Genomic DNA, 23210 nt, shown 5'->3' on the forward strand with positions numbered 1-23210 from the left:
CTTGTTGAAAGAGCCTGCTACTGACGCCTAGGAGCGATCTCAGCAACTGGACATGTCCTCACTCCAGATAGTGAAAGAGAAGATAACCAAAAAATACATATGATGTAATTATATCATGCTGTCTGCCTCCCTTCCTTCTCTATATCCTCCGTATACAAGCACTTGACTTGTCAAACAAAGACCCGTCATTCCATCGCTTCATCTTTTCAGGCAACAATAAAAGAAAATGTGTCCCAGTAAGACACCATATCATCGTACAGTTCAGTTCTGATCCTCAATTACCCATCATAGCTCGTACAGTCGCACCCCCTTAGACCTCCTCATCGCTCTCCTCGCCAAGCAGCTCACCCTCATCATCGTCGACCATGGAATAGTCACCTCTTCCTCGAGCGAAGCTATCCCGTGTAGTGTATCGTCTCGACCAGTTGCCACCTCTGCTTCGGCTTGAGATACGCTCGTAAGCTCCAGTGGTAGTACGCCACAGGGAAGTCAGGACAAGTGGTAGAGAAGCAACAACGGCCGCCAATGCCGAGACAGCAATAACAGGATACTTAATCCAAGGCTGCTCGCTGTCGAAGGTGGCGCTGTTATCACCAAGGCGGATCTGGCCAAACTTTCCACTCCAGTTGCGATAAGCATACCAACCAAACGCGCCTGCAACTCCGATAGGAACAACGATAGCAAAGAAGATACCCCAGCCTGAAGCGCGATGCTTACGCTCATATTCTTCCTCGTGTCCCTGGCAGGGCCATTCTTCGCTTGTCTGGTCTAACTCTTGGCCGCCCACGCAGGTCGTCAATGGAATGCGTCGATAGGCTGAGGACCCGTACCAAGTGGTTTCATTAGGATGTTGGCTACACCATTCCTGACGTGAAAGAGCTTCATGACCTGGAACCAATTTGCATTGTCCATGGTTGTCAGGTTCAAAATTGTATGCACTGTATCGTATTAGCTTCTGCTGTTGATTATTTGTGGGCAATGAGGTCACTCACCATTCGAAGTCTCTTCGAGTACACTCGCAATTCTCATACTCTCGCAGGCGCGACATACTCGCTTGGTTGTAACACTTGCGACCCGGCTTCTTTCGTAGATACTTGGCCTTGTGTCCGAAAAGACAGTCGTCCTTCTGAAGAGGATGTCTGGGGGACCAGAGGTCATAGTCTGAAGAGTCACCATCCGAGTACTTGCAGGGCTGGTTCGCAAGTCCTGAAAAGTCCATGTTGGCTGCGAACATCTTCTTATCGTCCGTTCGGTACCAGACCAAAAAGTTTCGGGAAGTTCCGCTGTGAACAGATGTCAAATCCTGGACAGTAACTTCTTTCTTGCTGAACTCGTAATCAGTCCAAGTCTTGCCTTCGTCGATTGAGTACGAGACAGCCTTTGACTTGACAGCGTTTCCGCGAGTAGCGCGTTGTGCGAGAACGATGATGGAGCCCTGATCACCGTACTGCCAGGTCCAGACACCCTTCTTAACGTTTTTCCAGGTGATACCGCCATCAGCCGACATGAAAGTGTCAGCATCATTGATATTCCCAAGGCTTGAACCAATATTTCCATAGGCAAAGATCAGACCAACAGCCGTGCTTGCAGAAAAGGTTCTGCCCTTATCCTCGCGTTCAGTGTAATGGTGTAGATGAAGGGCACAGTTGCCGTCTCCCAAAGAGTTGCATGAGTATGACTTTCCATTGATATCCTTTGTGGGAGGTGACAGGAACGTCCACTCTGCACCATCGTTGTGAGAAATCTTGGTCTGGATCGTCTTCGTGGCCTTTTTGTCGCCAGGGTTTGCAACAGTGTTGATTAGAGTGACACCCTCAAGACCAGCAACCTTCTCAAAGTCCACATATCCCAATTCGTCTGCGTTGACATTGGAAGCACTGAGGACATATATGGTGCCGTTGGAATTACTCTTGATGATTGAACCGCGACGGTGGCCTTCGGAAAGGTCGGTGGCGACAAACAAGTTGACGGCATGGTTAGAGCTGTCGAGGACGGTGTACAACGATGAGTGAGAGTCGTGGAAGTTGTCAGGGAAGCGGGCTGATTCGAATTTCTGTCCGTCCATACTGGCAATAGCTTGTAACCCAGCCTTTTCTTTGCCACCTGCAGAGACCTCATCTGTAGCGAGAATGAACTCATTCATGGTAGCAAAAGCTGCCACGGTGCCGTTGTGGATGAGCTTGTCATCTGGGGAAAAGTCCTCAATAGTGACGATGGTCTTGGCCTTGTCAGGATCCTCGTCTTTGTGGGCGAGGCAAACAATCTGCTTCTGAGGGCGGAAATTGAAGGCAGAGTTTCCTGTAAACTCGCACTTGGTTGCATATCGCAACAGGGTTTTCCAGTTGTCACCACGATCAGTGGAGAGCGAAGCTTCTGGGTAACAGTCCTTACTTCCCGAAATATCATCGCAACGCTTGCCAATCCAGATCATCCAATCCTTCTTGTCTGGGTGAAAACTCATATGAGCAGCGGGATCGGCGAATGGTGCTTCGAAACTGTGGAAGCTATGGCCACGATCAATGGTATAAATGACCTTCTTAGTCTTTGTATGGAAGAAAGCAACCTCCCTGAAATGAGTGTGGGGGTTGATATTGAGGATATCCTCCTTTTCGAGGATGCGCTTCCAGTTCTTGCCATGATCAGAGGTGATCCACAGCTTGTTCTCGACCTCCACAGTGCCGTCCGGCGATCTCTCACCCATCGGTCGAGCAATGACAACCTCATCTGCTGAGCTGCCAGAATCGACACCCATGAGATAGAATTTCTGCATGTCCTGTCCCTTGGTGTCTGGGAACTCGTTCTCTTTGAGCGAAATCTCACCGCTGGCTGGAGTACCGGGTGTTTGTCCATCACCCGAGCTGGCACCATCAGAACATTTGCGTTCAACTGGGTCATCCTTCTGAGCGCCACTCTTGCGCGTACAGGTGTTTCCGGGGATAAGTCGCCATCCGGAGGATCCCTTGAACGACTCATCCTTGCCCTTGCAGGAGCCATCAGGAATGGGAATAGGGCCGACCTTCTTGCAGACCTTGTTATCTTCGGGGTCTCGCTGGAAGTTGTAGTCACATTCAAAATCGGCATCGGTACACTCGCAGTTCTCGATAACAGGCTCGGGGTCGCGGAAATCTGCTTTCAGGAAGCAGTCTGCTGACTTCTTGCGACGGTTGTATGTCTGTTTGTGGCCCATGATGCAAGTAGCCTCTCCCTTGTCATCAACACGAGCATACCACGACTCCATGTCCTTGCTTTCGCATTGGCGCTTGTCCATACCCTCAAAGTTGATGGCAATCATGTGGAATGCCCTATCCTTCTCACCAACAAGCAGGAACTTGAGACTTGTCGAGTCTTGGGTGGTTGTAAGAATGACAGGCCGGACCTTGAGGCCATCGGGTAGCGGGACAGACTCCCATTTCTCTCCGTAGTCCAAGGAGTAGGAGACTTTGTCGACATCCTCCTTAAGAGAATCCCTAACAGCAACAAGGATGCTACCTGTGTCACCGAACTCGTATTTATGAGGACCTTCTAGCGCTTTTTTCCATGTTACACCAGCGTTGTCGGAAATGTAGAGGTCGGAACTGGCAAATTCGCCAAGAGCTGCGCCAGTGTTTCCATTGCTCATCACGAGACCGGGGGCTGGGCTTGAGAAGATACGACCAATGTTGTCGATGTCGGTCATTGAATGCAGATGGATGCGATCATCACCCGCCTTGACTGGCGCAAAAGTCCTACCATCATCAAATGTGATTTGAGTTACCACAAGCTTTTTTACACCCTTTTCGTCGACATCCTTGCCATTTTCGACGGTGTTGACCAGAAAGACACCCTGGATCCCGCTGATCTTCTCGAAATCGACATTGCCCTTAACATTGCGATTGGTATAAGGGACGTTCTCTGTAAAGTATGTGCCGTTTGAGTTACTGGTGAAAATAACACCCATAGGAGAAGACGGGTGGGAGGTCATGACATCGACCTGAATGCTGTAGTTGGTGCTTTCAAGAACAGTGTAAGCTTCTTGGTTAATCTTATGGGAATGGTCATGGCTGTCGTCCGTTGGGAAAATGGCCCGGTGCCATTGCTGAGCATTCCTCGTGACGAAGAGGGTCATCTCATCGCTTCCAACAGATGACGAGGCAAGGAGAATGAAGCTCTTGACTGCTGCAACACTAACGACGCCGGTTACGTCGCGGTGGCCATCTAAGCTGGGCTCAAACTCATCGTATTTTCCACCGCTGCCCTTGGCGAAGAAATTATCAGACACAAGCAGCCTCTGGCTTGTCTTGAATAGACTGAGGGGGTCGGTGACAATGCACAGGATCCTGGTCTTGTCCAATTCGGCATCACCGGTGGTAAATTCACGGTTCGCTTTGGCCCACCAGCAGCCTGAGGTGCTAGGACGCAACTTGTTAACAGATTTAAACCCATCGGTAGTATATGTTGTTTCTTCGTCGCAAAAGATTCCATCACAGTTCATGCCGTTGAAGATAATGCGCTTCGGATCGCCGGCGTGGAAGACTAGGGTATCTGGCTGGAATGCACTGGGCATCGAACCACTGTTGAACTCGTTCCAGGTTTTACCACGATCTTCGGTCTTGTAGTGCTTTCGATCTTTGGTGAGAACGAACGCGGTTTGGGATTCGAACGGATGGAGGTATAGGAAGACTGCGCTTCGGTCGGGGATGGTGGAAACCTGCGCCCATTTTTTGCCTGCATCGTCGGACCTCCAGATATTTCTTTCTTCAATATCTTGGAAGACCACAACGTCGCTATCTTCGAAGTAGTTTAGGTTTAGAGGAGGGTGTTTGGCAACAGAGGCGTCGACCGTCGGCTTGTCCTGTTTCGCTATCACCGCTGTCCAGAGCAGTGTGAAGACAAGGGCGCGCCATGAGAATGCGGCCCATGCTGAGGACCTCATCATTGCGGCGGAGCTTAAAGTAAAGGTATCATGAAGAAGCCAAACGAGTCAAGGGGCGCGAGGATCTCGCAAATTCGGAGAGTTTCGTGTAGCAGTGGGATCGTAGATGCTACAATTTCGCTTTCGAGGTCGTGTTCAGGTAAGATGTTGTTGATGCAAAGCTACTTGCAGGCAGGACACTTTGCTCCTTACGAGTTACGAGGCACGTCAGCAACTCAGTGAGGCGACAGCTGTTTCGAGTACCTTGGTGTGGCGTAGCTCCGCCACACTGGCTATTACACGTCATTGGTCGTCACTCTTCGAGGTCAAGGTTAGTGATCGATACCTGCGATAAGTTGCACGAATCACCAATGTACCGAAAAAGAGGTAATTAGGGTTAAGGATGTTATTTATGTGTTACTTGGGCCAGAAGAGTTGTCCTTTACTGATGTTTTGGACTGCATCGCGTAGCTTTAGCCAACAGAGTGACTTTGTGGTGCCTGTTTTGGTAAATCGGATAGTCGGCAACGATGAAGAGACAAAATGAAATCTCGAGTGATAATAGTGTGAATGGATGCCGAGAATGTCGCATACGTACCTTGACACAGCTTAGGTAGCTCACCCAATTGAAGTGAAGGCGAAAGAAGGCCCTGCTTCGAGCTTGGAAACACATAGGTACTTATATTGACCTCTTATACCCTAGAGTTCTACAAGGTGACCTGCAAATCAACAGAGATTCAGTAAACCCAGAGGGTGCGTGTGATAAGAGAAAAGAGAAGGACCATATGTTCAATGAAGATCATCATCTTCCAAAACGATTGAGAGCAACGTGACCCCACGAGAAGAAGTCATCTTCAACGTTCAAACAGCTTCTGTTGGTTGCAACAACGAGAAACTGATTGTCAGAAGCTCCCTAACAGGAAAAGCGCTAAGAAGCTGAAACGCTGTGGAGTAGTGTTGCGATGTGTCCCCTGGTCCTGTTCCGAGAATCAGGCTAGCTCCGTATTTTTCAGGTACAATACCTACATCAGGTAGTTTTAGAAGCTGCAGAGGCGGCTATCTAAGTGGCATTGGCTTGGCCATGACATAGGTGACCAGCCTCTGACCACGACACGAGCTGAACAGAGCACTATAAGCATATATCAAGCAAGTAATTCCCACAATATAACAGACAATGCATTGACAAAGATCTGGAGTACGAGATGCTATTCGTCAGTACATTTCCGGAGAGCAACCCCGGATGAGGTGCATCGTCAATGTCATGCCTGCACAAGCTCGATCTTACTGGATATTGGGAAGTTGCTTAGCCTTCTCGAGAGCAACCCCTGCTATTGCCCTAAGCAAAGCCGACGATAACGAGATCAGCCAAAGTGGCATCAATGAGCTCTTGGACATACGGTTCTAGTTATGTGTAGTATATAAGTTATTGCAGGAGAGAGATGTTGACATGATTAGAGGTGATGCTCTGATCAAGGGTTATGAGAGCGGCCGTACTGGTTAACCAAACCCCGCGGCGGGTCTCCTGGGTTTCATGGCTGACTTGAGGACCGTGTTAGATTCTAGTGCCAATACGACATCACCTAGACAAACAAACTAAACAAACAAAACAAATAACAGGTGTGTTAGTAACAATACAGTAGATGAAGCGGCTGTGGCCAGATGAAATCTGATATCGGGAGACCCTAAAGCATGATCAATGCGCCATAGTGTATCCGGAACCTACGAGTCCTATCGCGAGGTCATATGGAGCGTTCCTGAAGCCACAGGGCAACTCAATTCCTTTTGAGTTTGCTTTTGATAACGACTCCAAGAAGGATTGGAACCATTGGCAACGACTTCAAAAGACTTCGTCATGAGGAATCGTCTGCATGAATGTTGATGACCTGTAAATGGCAGGTATCGTAAATGCATCGCTTCGGACCAGGGCACTTATCCCTTTCATTTCCCCAGCTTGTCCTCAGATCTAGCCAAGACCAGCAACGCTTGGTTCTTGACTGCGCCATCGACAAGCATCCTAGATTCCTCGTGCTAAATTAGGGAGACGATGCCCCTTGTAGAAGACGTAAAGCGTAAAGCAAGGGGGTCATCGCATCCAATTCTATCGAGCTAACGTCAACTAACAAGTAGGTACCCCCGCTAAGATCCTGCCCGTCTTCACTGCAAGGTACCTACCTGTATTGTACAGTATAGCTTAACTCCACGTGCTTGTTTTGAATCAATCCGTGTTTTCTTTCTTCCCTTCATCTATCGGCATCTCCCCAACTTGTTCCTCTCATTATCATCTTCTCTTCTTCTTCTGTTTCGGTCGTATCGAGTTGCGGCTTTTGTGTTCACTCCTTCCATCACCAACTACTTAATAACAACGATCCTTACTATCCACAGCCCGCATTCCCCTCGTGATCGTCATGGCGGCCACTTACAAGCAGTTCCTAGCTGCACCCAGCTCGTCGCTGCTGGCTGATACCGCGGCGCTGCACTACGTTACTACGACCACAACCTTCTCTGGTCCTACCCAGATCATTAAGCATCTCAACGGACTTCAGAAGCAGGTTTCCAAGAAGAAGGAGGAAGTCTTCAACATTGTCGATGGCGGAAACGTCATTGTCTTGGAAATTGACACAGGTCTCGGCTTCCAAACAAGCGGGGGCCCATATCTTCCTGGTCTTGACGACAACTTCTTGTCTGCTCGTGACGTTTATCTCCCCATTGTATGTTGTCTGTCTGCGCATCCACTTCAAACATGCTGATTATTGTCTGCTCAGACTCACTTTGTTACCTTCGATGAAGCCGGCAAGATTGTCCAGATCCGACTCCAGTGGGACCAGGGTTCGCTTCTGAAGCAAGTTGAAGTGATTGGAAAATCTGGTCGCAACTGGCCCATTAGAGATAGCCGAGAGCAGATCGCATTCATTCAATCATGCATCAAAAATGCGGGCACTGCCGTCCCTGCTGCCCCGAGTCATAACGAGGCCGTTGCGCGAAACCGAACTAACTCTAACAACGCCTTCCGCGACCCCCACGCATCCTTGAGGCTGTTTGGGCCACGGGACGAGCTTGAGGATGCTGAGCCTGCCGCTGTTGTCTCCCCCTATGCGGGAAGCCGGCCTCGCCAGCGATCATTCACCGAGATTCTAGGAGACGAGCCCACGTCACCAAGCGCGGGCCGTCGAACCATGTCGCCCTCGAAGGGCGGTCAGGGTAAGAACTTTCAGCCTTCCCGTATCTTCGACGGCCAGGAGGATGTCGAAATACCTGAGGTGCCTCAGCAACCTAAGAACAAGCGCTACATCAAGCCCCATCCTAAGAAGTACTCTCATTTCGATTTCGCAGATGGTAGTGATCCTCAGGACAGCCCTCAAAAGGGCACGAATTTTGATGACCTGCCCAAGACCAAACGTGACAGTCAATGGTCTTTCGACGATTTCACCACGCCCCAAAAAGTGAAGCCATCTAAGACAATGCGAACTCAGGATGTTCGCCATTGGGATACCGACAGGGACGCTATGGATGAGACCCCTGTCCACCAGGCATCTAAGTCTAGACGTGATGCCGACCCACACTTTGAGCTTCTTGACGACGGTGAGAGAGTGCCCCAAGCGCCACGTCCTGGTGCCCACCCCCCTGGCTACGCTCATAACGAGGGCCTCGGACTATATAAGAACCAGTTGTTTAACACAGACGAAGCAGGAAACAACGAGCGCGCTTTGGGCAACATTACCAACGTGAAGGACCGCGGCAAGGATTTCGACCACCACTTCGACATCGCCGACAACTCGCCAGCCCACTCACAACAACGCGTACCTGAAGGTCACAAGAAGGCTGTTCAAATGATGGACCATCAATGGGATACATACGACAAGTCGCCGGCGACTCAAAAGGAGAACCGCCCGGTCGAGAACACCGACAATCACAAAATCACCATCGCTGGTGATGGCATGGGAGGCCGAAAGGGTACCAACAGGGATTGGCTATATGGAGAGACTCAAGAAGTCGCCCAGTCTATTCCTACTCGTAAGCAGCCCAGTGTGGCCGCTGCTGACGTTCCCTCGACTCAACGCCCCAAGATCAGCATTGCTGGCGACGGTATGGGTGGCCGAAGGGGTGCCGACCGAGACTGGCTCTACAACGAAACGAACGAGACAACCAGCAACGAACCGACAAACACCAAGCCTGTTCCTGGACGAGCACCAGCTTCGAACCCTGCGCCTACCAACGAGGTCAAGGAAAACACCGATAAGCACAAGATCAATATCGCCGGTGATGGCATGGGCGGCCGAAGGGGCACTGATCGAGACTGGCTCTATAACGAGACAGATGCAACAACAAGCGGTGTGTCTGCGAACACCAAGCCGGTCCCTGGGCGAACACCGGCCTCAAACACTACACCCACAAACGAGGTTAAGGAGAACACCGATAAGCACAAGATCAACATTGCTGGTGACGGTATGGGTGGCCGCAAGGGAACCAACCGGGACTGGCTTTATGGAGACGTGAGCGAGCAGCCCCTTCCTTCTCGGCGGCAAAACACAACCACCAAGAAGGACGACTTCTGGGATTTTTAGAGACGAGTGTTTTGTTAGGGAATGCACTCGGGCTTGAAATAGGCCCTGCAGTATACCACTACATACCGCTGCGATCTTCAATCCTTCACGAACGCGTAACTGCATACGACTCACGACTCATGAGGGTTCGCAAACATTCTTTACCCCTTGAAACCCCGTTCGAACATACAGCGCGTCCCCTTCAACACCAGCTTTTCTTATCCTAATTGCTTATGTTTGCCCTTACTTATCTCGCCGTCTCGTGTTGAAAAGGTGTTTGAGTCAGAATACGAAGGCTTGACAGATTATTAGCTTGGTTGGCATTGAGGAAAGGCTTCTATAACAAACATGTATTGATACCAACGGGGACCCCCTAGCCGGGCACCACTATTAGCGCGCTCTTTTAGCAAGAAATTAAGTTGCAAAAGGATTCTTTATAATTGAAACCTTGTGACATTCGTCTGTTGTATCGATAATATGGCGAAGCTTTTCCTAGCAGTCTATTTTCAACATCCATGAGCCAATTTCTGCCATTTTGACCACATCAATACATGTAGCCCGTATCAATACCGGCAAGCCATATACGGAGTGTGTCTCGATTTCTTATGATATTCACATATATAGTAAATCCTTAAAGTAAATACAGTTCCTTCGCTATATACCCAACTCCATGCTAATCAATGTCTCCAGTCATTAATATATACCCAACGCCAATTACTATACCTGAAGAGAATGTATTCAGCACATAAATTTATAGTACCTCTTCCATCGCGGCCAGCTTTCGCGTTCCGCCTTTTCTTGAGCGACAAGTATAGGAACGTTGAAGTCCCGACGTCCAGTATCAACGTCCATATCTCGAGTTCTCACAAATGTGGTACGGAAATAGAGTTTGTGAAATATGTAGAAAGCAAGAACGCAAGGTGCACCAACCCATTTATGAAAGAAGTTGCGTGCGATCTCAGAGCTTGACATCTTCTGCCAGCCGATGGGAAAGGCTCCTACCCAGAACTGAGCGATGATGACAAGAACGTTCAGGGTGATTCCAACCCATGAACCGATGACCCCCACCTGGGATTGGAAGGGTAATTCTGAGACAGATCGACCACGGGCGGCCCAGGCACGGCGGAAGCGGATGTGGCATACACATATAGAACCCCATGTGATGATCGTTGATAGACCCGAAATAGACATAAGCCAGTCAAGCACAGCACCTTGTTCAGGAAGATCGGCGAGGAAGGCGATAAGACCGAAGGCACTGGCAATAGCAATGGCGACAAGCGGGCGGCCTTTGCGATCTACATAGCCAAAGATCTTCGGAGCTTGTCGAAGATTTGCGAGGGCGGCGAGAGTACGGGAAGATCCAAACACAGCCGAGTTTCCGACAGACAAAACAGCAGTAAGGATGACTGCGTTCATGACCGACGGCAGAACTTGGATGCCTGCTTCTTCGATAGCAATGACAAAAGGTGACGCAGCTGCATCTGCGTCACTAGTACCGGTAGTAAGTCGAGGGTCAGTGTAAGGCACGAGGAGCCCTACTAATGTAAGGGCAACTATATAGAAAAGAGTGATTCGCCAAAACACTTGCTTTAGAGCCGTTGGCAGTGACTTTCGTGGATTAGCAGTTTCAGCAGCAGCGAGACCAATAAGTTCAGTGCCAGCAAAGGAGAATGCGGCTGTGACAAAGACGTTGCACATTCCTTTGAAACCATTATTGAAAGCACCAGGGTCCTGCCAGAAACGTCCTCCGATATAGCCACTGTCTGGCGTTCCGCCACAGTTGAGAACGATGCCGAGCAGGCTGAAGGAGGAATGTTAGCTTCGACACAACTGCATATGTGTTATAGTGTTTGGACAATGACTTACATAAAGCCAATAACGGCGACGACCTTGACTGAAGAAAAGATAAACTCGGCTTCACCGTAGCCTTTGACGCCAAACATGTTAATAACAATGATGAGTACTAAGAATGCTGAGACGAAGATAGCTCGAGTAAGACTATCATCCCAGTATGAAAGTGTCAGAGATGCGGCAATAATCTCGAGTGGTAACACGATCAACCATTGCATCGCGTAGCTATAGCAAGTCAGTTCCTGCTTCGATACTTACGGACAGAGAAACTTACTTCCAACCCATTGCGAAACCCCAGGAAGGATCAAGAAATCGAGTCGCCCACGACGAAAACGACCCAGCAATTGGGAAGATTACTGCCAGTTCACCCAACGCCTGGCATGTACAAAAGAGCATGGCTCCTACGATAGTAAAAGCCAGCAATATTGATGCTGGTCCTCCATCTGCCAGAGCTCTTCCCGATGCGACAAAGAGTCCAGTTCCTGCATTGAAATGTCTTAGTTTCGTTCTCAATCATGTCGCAGCCACTGTCGAAACTCACCTATAGAACCCCCAATTGCAATCATTTGTAAATGCCGCCCCTTCAATTCTCTCGCTAGACCTGAATTGGCGGTCTCTAACATAGCACTCTGCAAGTCATAGTAATGCGACCCGTCGTGCACTCTACTCGATCCCTCTTGCTGGCTAAGAGGGTCATTCGTGAACAAGCTTGACCGTTGGTCACGCCTGAAGCCGTCAACAAAGCGGCCCCAGTAGGTTGGCGGCAGAATATCGTTGTACTCGGGCTCGCGCATACTAAAAGAACTCCCTGGCGCAAGTGACTCCTCCTTCATCTTGCTAATGCTACTGCGCTCGACATCGTGGGGTGCCATTCTTGCGTTTGTGCTTGTGCTTCCGCGCTGCACCTGGGCCGAGCCCACACTTGGTCGATCCCGAGTAACGGGATGACTGGAGCTGGCCCTTCGCTGAGGATTTTCGTTGCTGTAAGCACTGGGGTGAATTGGAGGCGACTGTGAGGTATATGTAGTGAGTAGGCGATTAGTCGGCGAAGGTCGCTGGTTCGTCGGGTTCGTCAGGGTCACAGCGTTTTGGTGATTACTGCTCTAAGGCGCACGAGAGTGTGGTTGCATTTGGCGTCGAATATTGGGTTGCTGATATCTTGATCGTCGGTGCAAGTATGGCGGGTCGGTTGGCATATCGCCACCAAGATCAGAATATTGGAGTGATGGACTGTTGAAGCTGGGTGATGCAGATCAAGTGGTCGTGTGAGCGGACAGAGTATAAGTGAAAGGTACGTGGGATGTTTAGTTTCGGAGCCGAAAGACGTCGTAGTCGAGATTAACGATTTGCATGTAGATTAATTAAACAGCGCAGCGTGGAAGAGCAACAAAGCAAGGTAACGTCGAGGTAGCGTAGGAAGGGGCTGGAAGTAGGCAGGAGAAATGCCCAGGCTTATCATCCGGACAAGCAGCACTGTAAGTAATACGGGCTGGATTCGAGTCGGTGACAATCTGGTGCTTGGCGTTGAACAAGCCCCGAGAGGATCCCCGATATCGAATCAAAATCAGAATCTGACCAGTAACACGACGATCTAGAAATCCAAATTGAAACTCGAGAAGCCTGAAATGAGTGAGCGAAAATAGCTCGGGCTTAGACGCCACTGAGATCGAGCTGTCAAACGCTCAAAGCGTTGACGAAGCTCGGAGCGTATTGGTGGGGGAAGTGACGCTATTCCAGGTGGGGAGCCGGGGGGCCATCCACTGTAACGCCTTCTAGCTGGGGGCCCCGCACGCTGAAGGTACCGCCTGGACCAGACTGCTGGGTTCTTAATTCTGGAGAAGAGTGTGCATCAATTCTTGGTATGGGGGACGGGACTGAAAGCCTCCACTGAACTGCATAAATCCAGTCGAGACTTAAGCCGTTGCGGTTGAGCCTCTCAAGCAATACAAATAACCAGCTCTTCACGGTTCAATGGTATCCATACTTCTATGGTCTAAACACAATCCCAAAGGATTCATCGCGAAGACCAACGGTATCAATAACCCCTGCTCCTCTAAGCCATCTCCAGCAGGTGCTTTTAACCACTAACTTTAGTCGATCACACCCCAACTCAGCCCAGTCGCGCATCGGCCAACGGCGTCTGGTGTCTTCCCTGCATTGGTGGTCTCGGTTCCGACAAAAGCAAATCCTCTCTGTAAACAGTTAACCGCCCGTTATCACTCACTGTATCAGCTTCGAATCCTTCCCGTGCCTGTTATGGAGTGGACATCTTATCCTCGTATCATAATCGCAATCACATGCTCCTGAGAGCTGACATGATAACGCGGGGAAACGGAACTATCGATATCAGACTCCTTGTCTACCACGAAAAGGACCAGACCCTCGTAAGCTATCGAACCATATTGGAAAAGCGTGACGATCCTGCTACACGTTAAGCTTGGACCAGAAAGGCAGCTGCAAAGCCACGAAAATGGTCTCCTCTGACACTCGTAAAAGGACACTAGACACAAGAGAAGTTATATTAATAAAATGAAGCAGACGCTGTTTGGGTTTTTATTCTACTGCTTGCTCCTCAAGTCAGAGCGTGATGATACAACCAATTAAAAATGCTGCCAGGGCGGCATATGTGCTACAACCACAAGATTTGTTCCGACCCACGCAAAAAGTAAAATAAAGAATGCTCGGATCCACTAGTTCGCCTTTTTGGCATCCTGCATGATAGCCTCCTTCTCACTACTATCGAGTTTGATGGTCTTGCCGGCGATCTTCCCGTTGACATCTCTTGGTTGTCTTTGCCATCCGGTGGTAAACAGCTGCCCCATATCGAAACGAGGCAATGGGTGGCCTTCGGTATTGATAACGACCTTGTCAAGAGGAAGAAGATCCGAAGGTGAGAACAAGAGGTAGAAATACTTTAGTGTTTCGGCCTGTTGATGCTTGTGTTAGTATTTCAACTCCGGACAATTAGATGATCCAGGACTCACCAGCCAGAAACTTTCCATGTTGTCGCGCACCTTGGGTGGCACGACATTGGCATTACGCAGACTCGTAAAGCCCCCTCCGTTTCTCACAGCTGTGTGGTTCATGAAGGACTTGAACATTTCCCAGCCCCATTCACGGTATCGGTTATCGTTGGTGATTCTCCACATGTAGAACAGACTTTCGACTGTCTCTGGTCGCTGGAGATTGTGAACGTCCCCTGACTTAACGGTGAAATCCTTGCGCCATTGCGCGTCTGGGCTTGGGTCAAAGTTGGCTGGGCCCTGGCGAGGGTTCCCGTAAGCCGGTGGTTCACTGTCGATTTCGAAATAGGTAATTTCGGCTGCCAAACCTGTTGCCATGTATTTATACATGCCCCAGCATGTTTCCGTCAACTCACGTGCCAGTTTCATGTCTTCATCATTCTTTTTGGACCAAGTAGGGAGCTTGCGCGCCTCAGCCTCTGTGAGACCCTCCGTGGCTGCCAATGCTATCGTTCCGGGCATGAAGCACACAAGATGGTCCATCTTGGGACTGAGGGCATTGTCTAACCCATTAGGTCGCTCTCCGATGATGGTAAACTTCTCTTTGGACGTGTATGTGACGAGGTGTTTGCGGACACCCTCAAGAGCTTCATACCACATATCTTGGTAGATGGGTTCTTTCTTGTTGGTTTGAAGATATTGTTTAATGAGATATTCGTAGTATGAGTCGCCACGGCTCCCGAGTCGAATGTTTTCGTCTTTGAACCTTCCTGTGCCTGCATAGATGAAGATGGGGACCAAGCCGTCTTGGGCTCCTTGATCGTCGACAACTTTCATGACTTTTTCAACTCTATCCCAAAAGTCCTTCTCCCCGGTGAGTTTTGCAAGGTACTTGAACTCAAGTTGTAGGGTTGTCGCTTCAGCAGTCGACGAGGCTCCGTTATCGGCATGCGATTCGATACCCTGGAACTTTTGAAGGTTGACACTTGCATATGGGATACCGGATGGGGAGTCGAAAGCACTCATGAGACGATCAGCCAGGTCTTTGGCCTTCTCCAAATACAGGTCTTCTCCAGCGGGTCCTAGTTTGTCCTCTGGCACTGGCGCGAGCTCTGGAAATTCGGTAGATAAGTAGTGTGCACTGAGAAGACCGCCCATCATGCGAATGGTGGTCTCAAATGTATTCACATCTTGGTCTTGATCCCATGTCAACGATTCCCAAATCCATTCACGGGCGTCTTGTAGACGGGAGGTCAGGTTCATCAAGATCATGGTATCCAGGGAGTCGACAATGATCCAGCCAAGCCCCTTAGGCGCCATGTTCTCACCCGTCTTGCTTATAGGGTGAAATTCGTCGAATCCTGCATTGAGTTCATCGGTCAGCCAACATGAGTCGTCCATGATATGGAGCCAAACGTACCCCAAGCATGACGACTGTAGGCATCCCAGCTCAGTTCAAATGCCTCTACCACACGATCTCTCCTGTGGTCCCAGTCCACCTTCTTATCGTGTTTGGACAAGCCTGCGAAGCTCCAATCGGTCGTTACGGTCCTCTTCTTGGGAGCCTTGGAGGAAGATCCAAACCAGTATATCAACGTAAAGATGAGGGCAATGATACCCAGCACCTTCTTGCGTTTCCACCATGGTCTGTCCTCATCGTCGTAAGGCATCGCGAAGGGTTTGTCCTTGTACATCGGTAATCGATCTGACTTCTTGGATCTTTGTCCAGAACCCCAGAATTGATCTTCGAGATCTCGTTGACGACTATTGAAGTCTGGAGCGGTTCGGGGCATAGAGAAGGCCATAGCTACTTCATTTGCCTCGACCCTCGATGGCGCAGGAATGTTTCGAGATTGCGGGCGATTAAAAGTGCTTGTGTTTCGGTGGAGGTTGAACGGATCTCGAATCATTGGCCTGGTGTTTGCATTTCAAGGTGGGACTAGTAGGCTAAGAAAGTTAGGAGCGAAGGAGGTATGGAGAGCTGCAGCTGCAGGAGACACGCTGTAGGAAGGTGTTAATGACTCGGGAGGGTTATAGAAAGAAGGCACAATGCACTGAAACACAAGTTTTGTACAGATTGCAGAACTAAACTTGGCAAGAATGATCCAGATTAAATCTCAAACAAATTTCAGAGGCGAAACAATTCAAAGGCGCAAAAGAACAGCAAACAGCATGAGGTGTCAGGAATAGGAGCTTGGGGTAGCTCTGCGTCCACGACACGAGACCAGGGTGTACATGGATCGATATATTTGCCGACGCTCGGGGAAAGGCACTCACCGAGTAATGGTAATGTTTAGCGCCCTGGCCCGAGCACTTGGATCCAGCATCTCGCTAACATACATTTTGGTCGTACAACAGTCAAGATGTTTGTTGCAGGCAAGTGCTTATCAGATGTTATTTGTGTTCACGTAAGAACAGGAGGTGCAATCCAATAGGGAATATGCAATTGCGGTTTCCCAATGTAGACATGCAGATTACCTCTACCTGGGAAGTCCAGACGCTACCTTTTTTGTAAGGGGTCGCTGTTTCTTTAATGTCAGATGCCGTTCTGATTCCTTAGTTCTGCAGGTGTAAACGATGAAAGGTGCCTGCATTTTGCATTGTCACACTACTTTCGTCAAACAGTCATGGCGTCCTAGGTCGCATCAGTTTTCTATACCGACCTAAGCACCAGTGGGCATCTGTGAGAGAGACCAACGTGGGCCCGACGCACCTAAAATACTGTAGTTGCACGTGGGGAGATACCCAACTCAACCACATCCTACTACATACTTGCTCTTTGAAAAGATAAGGACATCCAACAAAATGAGTATAGAGAATTTCCCTTCACTGAACACAGAAGAATTCACTGAGGCATGCCATCATCTTGACAGGCAGTACTGCCAAGCCCCACTGGGTCCTGAACGAGCACGTTGGAAACTCAGGCTCTGTAATGCTCTCTGCACCGACTTTGCTTATGGTGGTGGTTTCACGACATATATTCAAATTAGACGTCCCCTCGAGTTCGACTTGGATCATGGAGATCTATCACTAGACTTGGATGGATTCTCCTTCTCAGACGAGAAAAGCCATCATGTATCAATAGGAGGGGACAAGGATATGCTAGATGCAGAAGAAGCAGACGAGGTAACTTATCCTCAATACATGTTACTGTTTATCAAAATCAAGTTGATCTTACGAAATTTCAGGCTGCTCTTATAAGACAGCGAGCTCGCCCGGAGATTGCTATGGTGGAATACGAAATTCATCTTCACCCCACGTATCGTGTTCCTTGTCTATGGTTCACTCTACGTAACCTACCCGCAGATGAGCCCGCATTCGACGTTGATATCGTCTTTCGCCGTCTTGTCCCTGACGAGTACAAGGCTGGCCTCCGGGCACTCGGCAATGTAGGCGGAATATCGGCCGATGTAAGTCTTGAGAGGAGAGCTGTTCGCACAAGTCAATTCATGATTCTGGGTATCGTCAAGATCGGTTGGCCTAACTAACACCTTGCTCACAGCATCACCCTATTACGGGTGTCCCATCCTTCTTTATCCACCCATGCTTGCTAGGAGACGCCATCTCCAAATTCGAGTGCGACAGGACGAACTATCTTATGATATGGCTCGGGCTTGTGGGAGGCTGTGTAGGCCTATGGGTACCCAAAGAGATGGCAATGCAGTAGACGGAGATAGATTGCGTCTCTTAGAGATGTAGCCGACCTTCCGTTGGTTCATCAATCATCATCACTGTCCTCCTCCATGGCCACATCCGAATCACTATCTTCTTCGTCGCGAGTTCGCTTCTGTCCCCGATCACCCGGTGTGGCGGCGTCTTCCATAACTTGGTCGGTGTTCGCGGTAGGTTTCGGGGGAAGGCCAGAGCCAGGGGCAGGTGCTGCTCCAGGAGGAGGCGCGTTGAAGATGCTCTGTTGCAGTTCGGTCTGTTCGACATTGGCGGCACCGGCGTTCATAGAAGGAATCTTAAACGTGCCATCAAGCTTGGCCACGAAGTTGGACTTTGACTTGGCATATTGTATTTTCTGAAACCAAGTTAGACAAGAAGCAATTACAACAGAAGGGGTTACTGACCAAGTCGCGGCCAAGGAATGACTGGCCCTCAAGAGATCTCATGGCTTGTGTGGCAGACTGCACGTCTCGGAACGTGATGTGAGCTTGACCACGCATCTTCATGGTCTTAAGAGCGACAACGTCCAGCACGGGTCCGTATGTCGAGAAGAGCAAGTACAGAGCGGTTCGAAGATCGGCCTTTTGGATTTTCGAGGAAGGAAGATTTGTGACATAGAGACTATTGGAGTCAGCATAATTCATAGGTGACGGGGCAGAGAAGTACTGACGTCTGATTAGGCGGAATGGGTTGCACCTTGGCCGGCAAGGACGAGTTTGGTTGAAGACCGCGAGGCGCGGTGGCTGCAGCGGCCATTGTGGTAGTTGTGTGGGAAAAGCTGGCTCCAAGTCGATGTCCGATATGTTGCGATCGATGTTCCAGGATGCTAAGGATGCTACCTGGTCGAATGATCTGGTGATGCGAGTAGGCGCAGTTTGGTTGACGATATTGATGTACAGCGGTGTTGATATGGAATGGAGATTTTTCCGAACTTAGGTCGACGGATTTACCAGCCTCACCATGAGCACAGCCGCTCCATGCCCACCTCATGGCCCACCCAAGCTCCATTGGATGTTGCCTGTCCACTGGAGCTTCAGCGCTACCAGGTACCTACGTAACCCCCCACCCCCACCGCCAACTCAACCCATACGTACATCAACGTTGGAACCTTACGAAGCCATTCTCACACCTTCATACTCTCAATCGACTCAAAGCGATAGTAGAGAGCTCCTCCTATCGTAAATACAACCACCATGAGCGCCCCCGAAGTTCACCACCTCTTCCACAATCCGATCGCCGACCACTCCTTCTCGGCCGATCAGTCTGTCCTTGCTGTCGCTCGCGATACCAGTGTCGAGCTCTATGGCAAGGTTGGCAATGCCTTCAAGCTGAAGGACTCACTCAAGGGTCACGATAAGACAGTCACTGGTGTTGACATTGCCCCCAACAGTGGGCGCATTGTTACATGCTCCCAGGGTTAGTCTATATAGAACTACCCCCTAAACCAATATCTTGGTACATTGGCTTATCTTCTACTCTTTTATAGACCGTAACGCTATTGTCTGGGAACCCTCTCCTGAGGGCTATAAGCCAACTCTTGTCCTTCTACGAATCAGCCGAGCCGCTACTTTCGTGCGCTGGTCTCCCTCCGAGAACAAGTTCGCCGTCGGATCCGGTGACAGGGTCATTGCTGTCTGTTACTTCGAGGAGGAGAACGACTGGTGGGTTTCCAAGCACCTGAAGAAGCCTATCCGTAGTACCATCACCAGTGTTGCCTGGCACCCCAACTCGGTTCTTCTGGCTGCTGGATCTACCGATGCTCACGCCCGCGTCTTTTCCGCCTTCATTAAGGGTATGGACTCTCGTCCTCCCCCTGGAGTTTGGGGCGAGCGACTCCCTTTCAACACCGTTTGTGGAGAGTACCTGAACAACTCGGCCGGATGGGTGCACTCTGTCTCTTTCTCTCCCAGCGGAGATAGCCTTGCGTTTGCTGCTCACGACAGCAGCATTACTGTCGTTTACCCTTCTGGTCCCGAGCAACCTCCCCGTGCTGTTGTCACCGTCTCTACTCAGCAGCTTCCCTTCAAGAGTCTGATCTGGACCAGTGAGGATGAGATCATCGCTGCTGGCTACGACTGCGAGGCTTTCCGCTTCAAGGGCGGTGAGGGTGGCTGGCAGCTGGCTGGTCCTATTGAGCAAAAGGGCCGTCCTGGCCTGGGAGAGCACCGTGAAGAGTCTGCTTTGAACATGTTCAGGCAGATGGATCTCAAGGGCAAGACCAAGGATGACACTCAGCTTCAAACTACCCACCAAAACACCATCAGTACCGTTAGACCTTTTGAGATTTCCGGTGACCGCGTCACAAAGTTTACCAGTAAGTCGCAATGCCGCACATACTACACTTTGCAAACTGACAAATATTGCAGCGAGCGGCGTCGATGGCAGAGTCGTCGTGTGGAATGCTTAGATAGTCCATGTAGCCCAATAAAGGTGCAGAATAGAGCTGTGCGATTTTTCATGAGCCCGGATATATTCACAGTTCATAAGAGGAAGTATAATCACCACCAAACTCAGAGAGGTTCTCAAGCACAATCATAACAAGTTCCTTGTAAACAGCCGAATTAGGAATATCCACAACTGATACAGCATATAGTCCATATCCATCCATTCAGCACCCCAGTCTCTCTCAGCAAGAGGAGCTCGCAGCCAACGGCCGCTAGCTTGACCAGACCGAGATCGTCTCGTACGACAGGAAAGGGCTGCCGCAATAGCCCCTTGGAATTCCAGTCCGGGAGGGTCTCCTTAAGGTCGATAGCTTCGGCCCGCAGTCGCTTGGCGTTCGTATCTCTTAGCAACCTTAACCCAGAGTTGAGCTACCTTGTTCTGTATGTAAGCCAGATCCTCTTTTGCAACAGCCTGGCTAAGTCTTAAGACCTATTGGCGCATAGCTTCTGTCTGATCTTCACTGTACGTAGGCTACTTGTATCAGATCGCATGTTTGAGCAAAGAGAGGGCGTAGTGTCGGACGACGCGGGTCACATTCCTTTGACCCTTCTCGTACGATGTTTAACTGTTGGTTCTGGAGAATGCTATGTTGTTGTTGATGGGTTAAGGTAATCTTCTGAGATGAACAAAAAAGCTCATGAAAGAACATCATGGGCATGAATAAGTGCAGGAGCTACGTAGCGTCAGGGAAGGAATAAAGTTATAGGAGAAGGACAAATCGTACTTAGTTCCCAGCTGTGAAGTAGGAAGCGAGCATGCTATTTCATCTTGGGCTTTGATACAGCAATCGAAAGACATCAAGGAGCCTGGTTCCACGCACTTGCTTCGGGTGAATCTAGGCAGTGCCTGCTCATGTATGGAGGAGAAATACATACGACAAACATGGACATGCAGACGAGGTATTCACTGGAGACGACAGTTTAGCCAGGCGATTCCTTGATTGAATTTAGACTATTTTGTCATCACGCGCAGCCGTTTTGCACCTGATCGCGCTATAAAGATTGGTCTGCTCTCTCTTCAACCTCTTCGTTCTGGTTAATTAGTTAAGGAAGAGCGATGACCTCAATCTCGACATCGACGTTCTTGGGGAGAGTCTTGACAGCGACGCAGCTACGGGCTGGCTTGTGAGAGAACCACTTCTCGTACTCGGTGTTGATCTCCTGCAAAGAGTAAATAGGATGAAGACTAGCGATTCTGGCAGAACTAACAGCAAAGTAGGACATGTCAGAGATGAAGACTGTGGTCTTGACAACCTTGGAAAGGGATGAACCGGCCTCCTCAACAACAGCTTGGACATTTTTGCAAGCCTGACGGGTCTGCCCAGTGATGCCCTCAACAAGCTCACCCTCAGGGGTGAGGGGGATCTGACCAGAGCAGTAGATCATGTTGGGGGTCTTGATAGCTTGAGACTGTTTTGAGACTTGATGAGTATATGTCTTGACTCTGTCAGTGAGGGGTAGTTTCAACATACGTAGGGACCAAGGGCTAGGGTATCATCAGTATAAGTGTTGTAGTAATGAAGAGAGTCATTAACTTACCCGCAGGGGCGTTCTTGGTGAAGACGATCTGCTGGTCGGAAGACATTGTGGATTGGTGTCTGCTTGAACGTGTGAACTTTGCTGCTGCTGTGACGATGGCTTGCTGACGAGGAGCTGCCCGGAGAGACGAAGTGATGAAGCGGGGAGCTGCTCTACGTGCAACAAGAGAGAAAGACATTGTGGATAGAAACCGGTGTCGACAATGACAGCTGCTGACGTACCTGTATATGTGAAGAGGATTTCAAGTTAGATATGATGAGGAGCTGAATTGCGTTTAAAGAGTTAGCTAAGAGCAAGGGTTGAAAGGTACGGTCCTAAAGGTTTGGATGCCGTGTTTTGAACGAGAGCTCCCGGAGGTTCGGTGACTATTCGGAGGGGACCACCGAAGCTATCCAATGAAGATACGCACCTTGAGAGAATCAATTGGAATTAGCTATTGGTTTAGAGTGCCCGAAATGCTACGAAAGGTACACTGAATCAGTCAATTGCTGCTGCTGAGCTCCGTTGATCGGCTAGCTGATGAGGTAACCGCTGGTACGTTTCCGATCATGCCCCGCATTACGACCTCCGGAGACGGCGTCCGAGGATTGAATCTCAGGGTCCAAAACACGGGACAACGTAGAATATTCCATTACTTTGAGATAAGCAGTTTTGAGTGATGCCTCAGCTATAGTTCTTATTGAGGGTTGCGTCATATCATCAAATTTGTAAGTTATAAGTCATGGTCCTCATGTTAAGCGGGTGGTGGACGTACTATGATGATACCACGGAGCTAAACTGATGATAATTGCATGTTTGATTATTGTGAAACTGACACAACAAAGAACACGAAGGGAATCCATGAACTGCATTGCATAGCTTTGTTTCATGACGGTTGGTGGGTTTTGCCTTGGGAAAGGCTGGCTGTGCATCGTGGGTTCTTTGTTTGAGGATTCAATTGATCAGCCCAAGCAAACAGCGCTTGGGGACTGATATTTGGTTGCAGTCTTGCAGATGAACACAAAATGTCTCTATTGAAGCTTTATTCAACCCCAGATCAAGGATAGCTTTCTGATCTGCGTTGAGGCTGGATCGTGCTTCGAACGGCTATTCAAGTTGCAACACCATCGAAAGTCGAGATATGTATGAAGAAGCGTTTCTCAGAGTCAACGACTGTTTGCTTATGTCAATCGAACACTGTTACTTGTTATGTTATCCAATTGCTTCATTGCAGATATTTATGGATGTTCTCAATCTTTCTCAGCCCTGTACAGACGGGAGTTTCCAGACGGGATCTAAGCAGCATCACAAGCAAGTTCCAGGCTGGAAATCA

At 49.5% G+C, this 23210-nt stretch overlaps 8 protein-coding genes across 8 annotated transcripts; 3 read left to right on the plus strand and 5 right to left on the minus strand.

The window, feature by feature from the left end:
* Positions 1-16: 16 nt before the first annotated feature.
* Positions 17-5097, minus strand: B0J16DRAFT_277717 (uncharacterized protein). The gene is made up of 2 exons (XM_046123818.1): positions 993-5097; positions 17-938 (listed from the first exon to the last, which is right to left on the minus strand). The coding sequence occupies exons 1-2, from the start codon at positions 4913-4915 to the stop codon at positions 311-313; spliced, it is 4551 nt and encodes a 1516-aa protein (XP_045988444.1). The 5' UTR covers positions 4916-5097; the 3' UTR covers positions 17-310.
* Positions 5098-7296: 2199 nt separating this feature from the next.
* Positions 7297-9453, plus strand: B0J16DRAFT_313154 (uncharacterized protein; the record flags this gene model as incomplete). The annotated part of the gene is made up of 2 exons (XM_046125107.1): positions 7297-7599; positions 7654-9453. The coding sequence occupies 2 exons, from the start codon at positions 7297-7299 to the stop codon at positions 9451-9453; spliced, it is 2103 nt and encodes a 700-aa protein (XP_045988445.1).
* Positions 9454-9994: 541 nt separating this feature from the next.
* Positions 9995-12399, minus strand: B0J16DRAFT_6548 (amino acid permease-domain-containing protein). Its single transcript, XM_046134237.1, has 4 exons — positions 11825-12399; positions 11558-11765; positions 11299-11508; positions 9995-11233 (listed from the first exon to the last, which is right to left on the minus strand). Exons 1-4 carry the CDS (start codon positions 12153-12155, stop codon positions 10171-10173), a joined length of 1812 nt encoding a protein of 603 aa, XP_045988446.1. The 5' UTR covers positions 12156-12399; the 3' UTR covers positions 9995-10170.
* A 1366-nt stretch (positions 12400-13765) lies between these two features.
* On the minus strand, positions 13766-16430 carry B0J16DRAFT_326727 (glycoside hydrolase). Its single transcript, XM_046126039.1, has 3 exons — positions 15667-16430; positions 14268-15607; positions 13766-14210 (listed from the first exon to the last, which is right to left on the minus strand). The coding sequence occupies exons 1-3, from the start codon at positions 16154-16156 to the stop codon at positions 13974-13976; spliced, it is 2067 nt and encodes a 688-aa protein (XP_045988447.1). The 5' UTR covers positions 16157-16430; the 3' UTR covers positions 13766-13973.
* Positions 16431-16990: 560 nt separating this feature from the next.
* Positions 16991-17979, plus strand: B0J16DRAFT_6567 (uncharacterized protein). The gene is made up of 2 exons (XM_046134239.1): positions 16991-17372; positions 17435-17979. Exons 1-2 carry the CDS (start codon positions 17052-17054, stop codon positions 17732-17734), a joined length of 621 nt encoding a protein of 206 aa, XP_045988448.1. The 5' UTR covers positions 16991-17051; the 3' UTR covers positions 17735-17979.
* Positions 17955-18841, minus strand: B0J16DRAFT_6570 (uncharacterized protein). The gene is made up of 3 exons (XM_046134241.1): positions 18586-18841; positions 18320-18536; positions 17955-18270 (listed from the first exon to the last, which is right to left on the minus strand). Exons 1-3 carry the CDS (start codon positions 18669-18671, stop codon positions 17965-17967), a joined length of 609 nt encoding a protein of 202 aa, XP_045988449.1. The 5' UTR covers positions 18672-18841; the 3' UTR covers positions 17955-17964.
* A 141-nt stretch (positions 18842-18982) lies between these two features.
* On the plus strand, positions 18983-20665 carry B0J16DRAFT_6664 (WD40-repeat-containing domain protein). Its single transcript, XM_046134251.1, has 3 exons — positions 18983-19331; positions 19402-20229; positions 20282-20665. Exons 1-3 carry the CDS (start codon positions 19109-19111, stop codon positions 20320-20322), a joined length of 1092 nt encoding a protein of 363 aa, XP_045988450.1. The 5' UTR covers positions 18983-19108; the 3' UTR covers positions 20323-20665.
* Positions 20666-21403: 738 nt separating this feature from the next.
* Positions 21404-21745, minus strand: B0J16DRAFT_258183 (YjgF/Yer057p/UK114 family; the record flags this gene model as incomplete). The annotated part of the gene is made up of 2 exons (XM_046123174.1): positions 21404-21520; positions 21569-21745. 2 exons carry the CDS (start codon positions 21743-21745, stop codon positions 21404-21406), a joined length of 294 nt encoding a protein of 97 aa, XP_045988451.1.
* Between the last annotated feature and the right edge of the window lie 1465 nt (positions 21746-23210).

The sequence above is a fragment of the Fusarium flagelliforme genome (assembly GCF_020744385.1).
Source record: "Fusarium flagelliforme strain FIESC 12 MPI-CAGE-AA-0113 chromosome Unknown B0J16scaffold_1, whole genome shotgun sequence".
Classification (NCBI taxonomy): domain Eukaryota; kingdom Fungi; phylum Ascomycota; class Sordariomycetes; order Hypocreales; family Nectriaceae; genus Fusarium; species Fusarium flagelliforme.

Bases quoted from the DNA above. Each gene is read 5' to 3' on its own strand.
- B0J16DRAFT_326727 (XM_046126039.1), bottom strand. From the start codon at position 16,156: ATGATTCGAGATCCGTTCAACCTCCACCGAAACACAAGCACTTTTAAT. The intron at 15,608-15,666 runs GTACGTTTGGCT...AACTCAATGCAG, and splicing joins CTACAGTCGTCATGCTTGGG to GATTCGACGAATTTCACCCT. The intron at 14,211-14,267 runs GTGAGTCCTGGA...AAGCATCAACAG, and splicing joins ACATGGAAAGTTTCTGGCTG to GCCGAAACACTAAAGTATTT.
- B0J16DRAFT_6567 (XM_046134239.1), top strand. From the start codon at position 17,052: ATGAGTATAGAGAATTTCCCTTCACTGAACACAGAAGAATTCACTGAG. The intron at 17,373-17,434 runs GTAACTTATCCT...ACGAAATTTCAG, and splicing joins ATGCAGAAGAAGCAGACGAG to GCTGCTCTTATAAGACAGCG.
- B0J16DRAFT_6570 (XM_046134241.1), bottom strand. From the start codon at position 18,671: ATGGCCGCTGCAGCCACCGCGCCTCGCGGTCTTCAACCAAACTCGTCC. The intron at 18,537-18,585 runs GTCAGTACTTCT...TGACTCCAATAG, and splicing joins CCCATTCCGCCTAATCAGAC to TCTCTATGTCACAAATCTTC. The intron at 18,271-18,319 runs GTCAGTAACCCC...ACTTGGTTTCAG, and splicing joins CATTCCTTGGCCGCGACTTG to AAAATACAATATGCCAAGTC.
- B0J16DRAFT_6664 (XM_046134251.1), top strand. From the start codon at position 19,109: ATGAGCGCCCCCGAAGTTCACCACCTCTTCCACAATCCGATCGCCGAC. The intron at 19,332-19,401 runs GTTAGTCTATAT...ACTCTTTTATAG, and splicing joins CATTGTTACATGCTCCCAGG to ACCGTAACGCTATTGTCTGG. The intron at 20,230-20,281 runs GTAAGTCGCAAT...CAAATATTGCAG, and splicing joins CCGCGTCACAAAGTTTACCA to CGAGCGGCGTCGATGGCAGA.
- B0J16DRAFT_277717 (XM_046123818.1), bottom strand. From the start codon at position 4,915: ATGATGAGGTCCTCAGCATGGGCCGCATTCTCATGGCGCGCCCTTGTC. The intron at 939-992 runs GTGAGTGACCTC...AATACGATACAG, and splicing joins ACTCGAAGAGACTTCGAATG to TGCATACAATTTTGAACCTG.
- B0J16DRAFT_6548 (XM_046134237.1), bottom strand. From the start codon at position 12,155: ATGGCACCCCACGATGTCGAGCGCAGTAGCATTAGCAAGATGAAGGAG. The intron at 11,766-11,824 runs GTGAGTTTCGAC...ATTTCAATGCAG, and splicing joins TGCAATTGGGGGTTCTATAG to GAACTGGACTCTTTGTCGCA. The intron at 11,234-11,298 runs GTAAGTCATTGT...TTCCTCCTTCAG, and splicing joins GTCGCCGTTATTGGCTTTAT to CCTGCTCGGCATCGTTCTCA.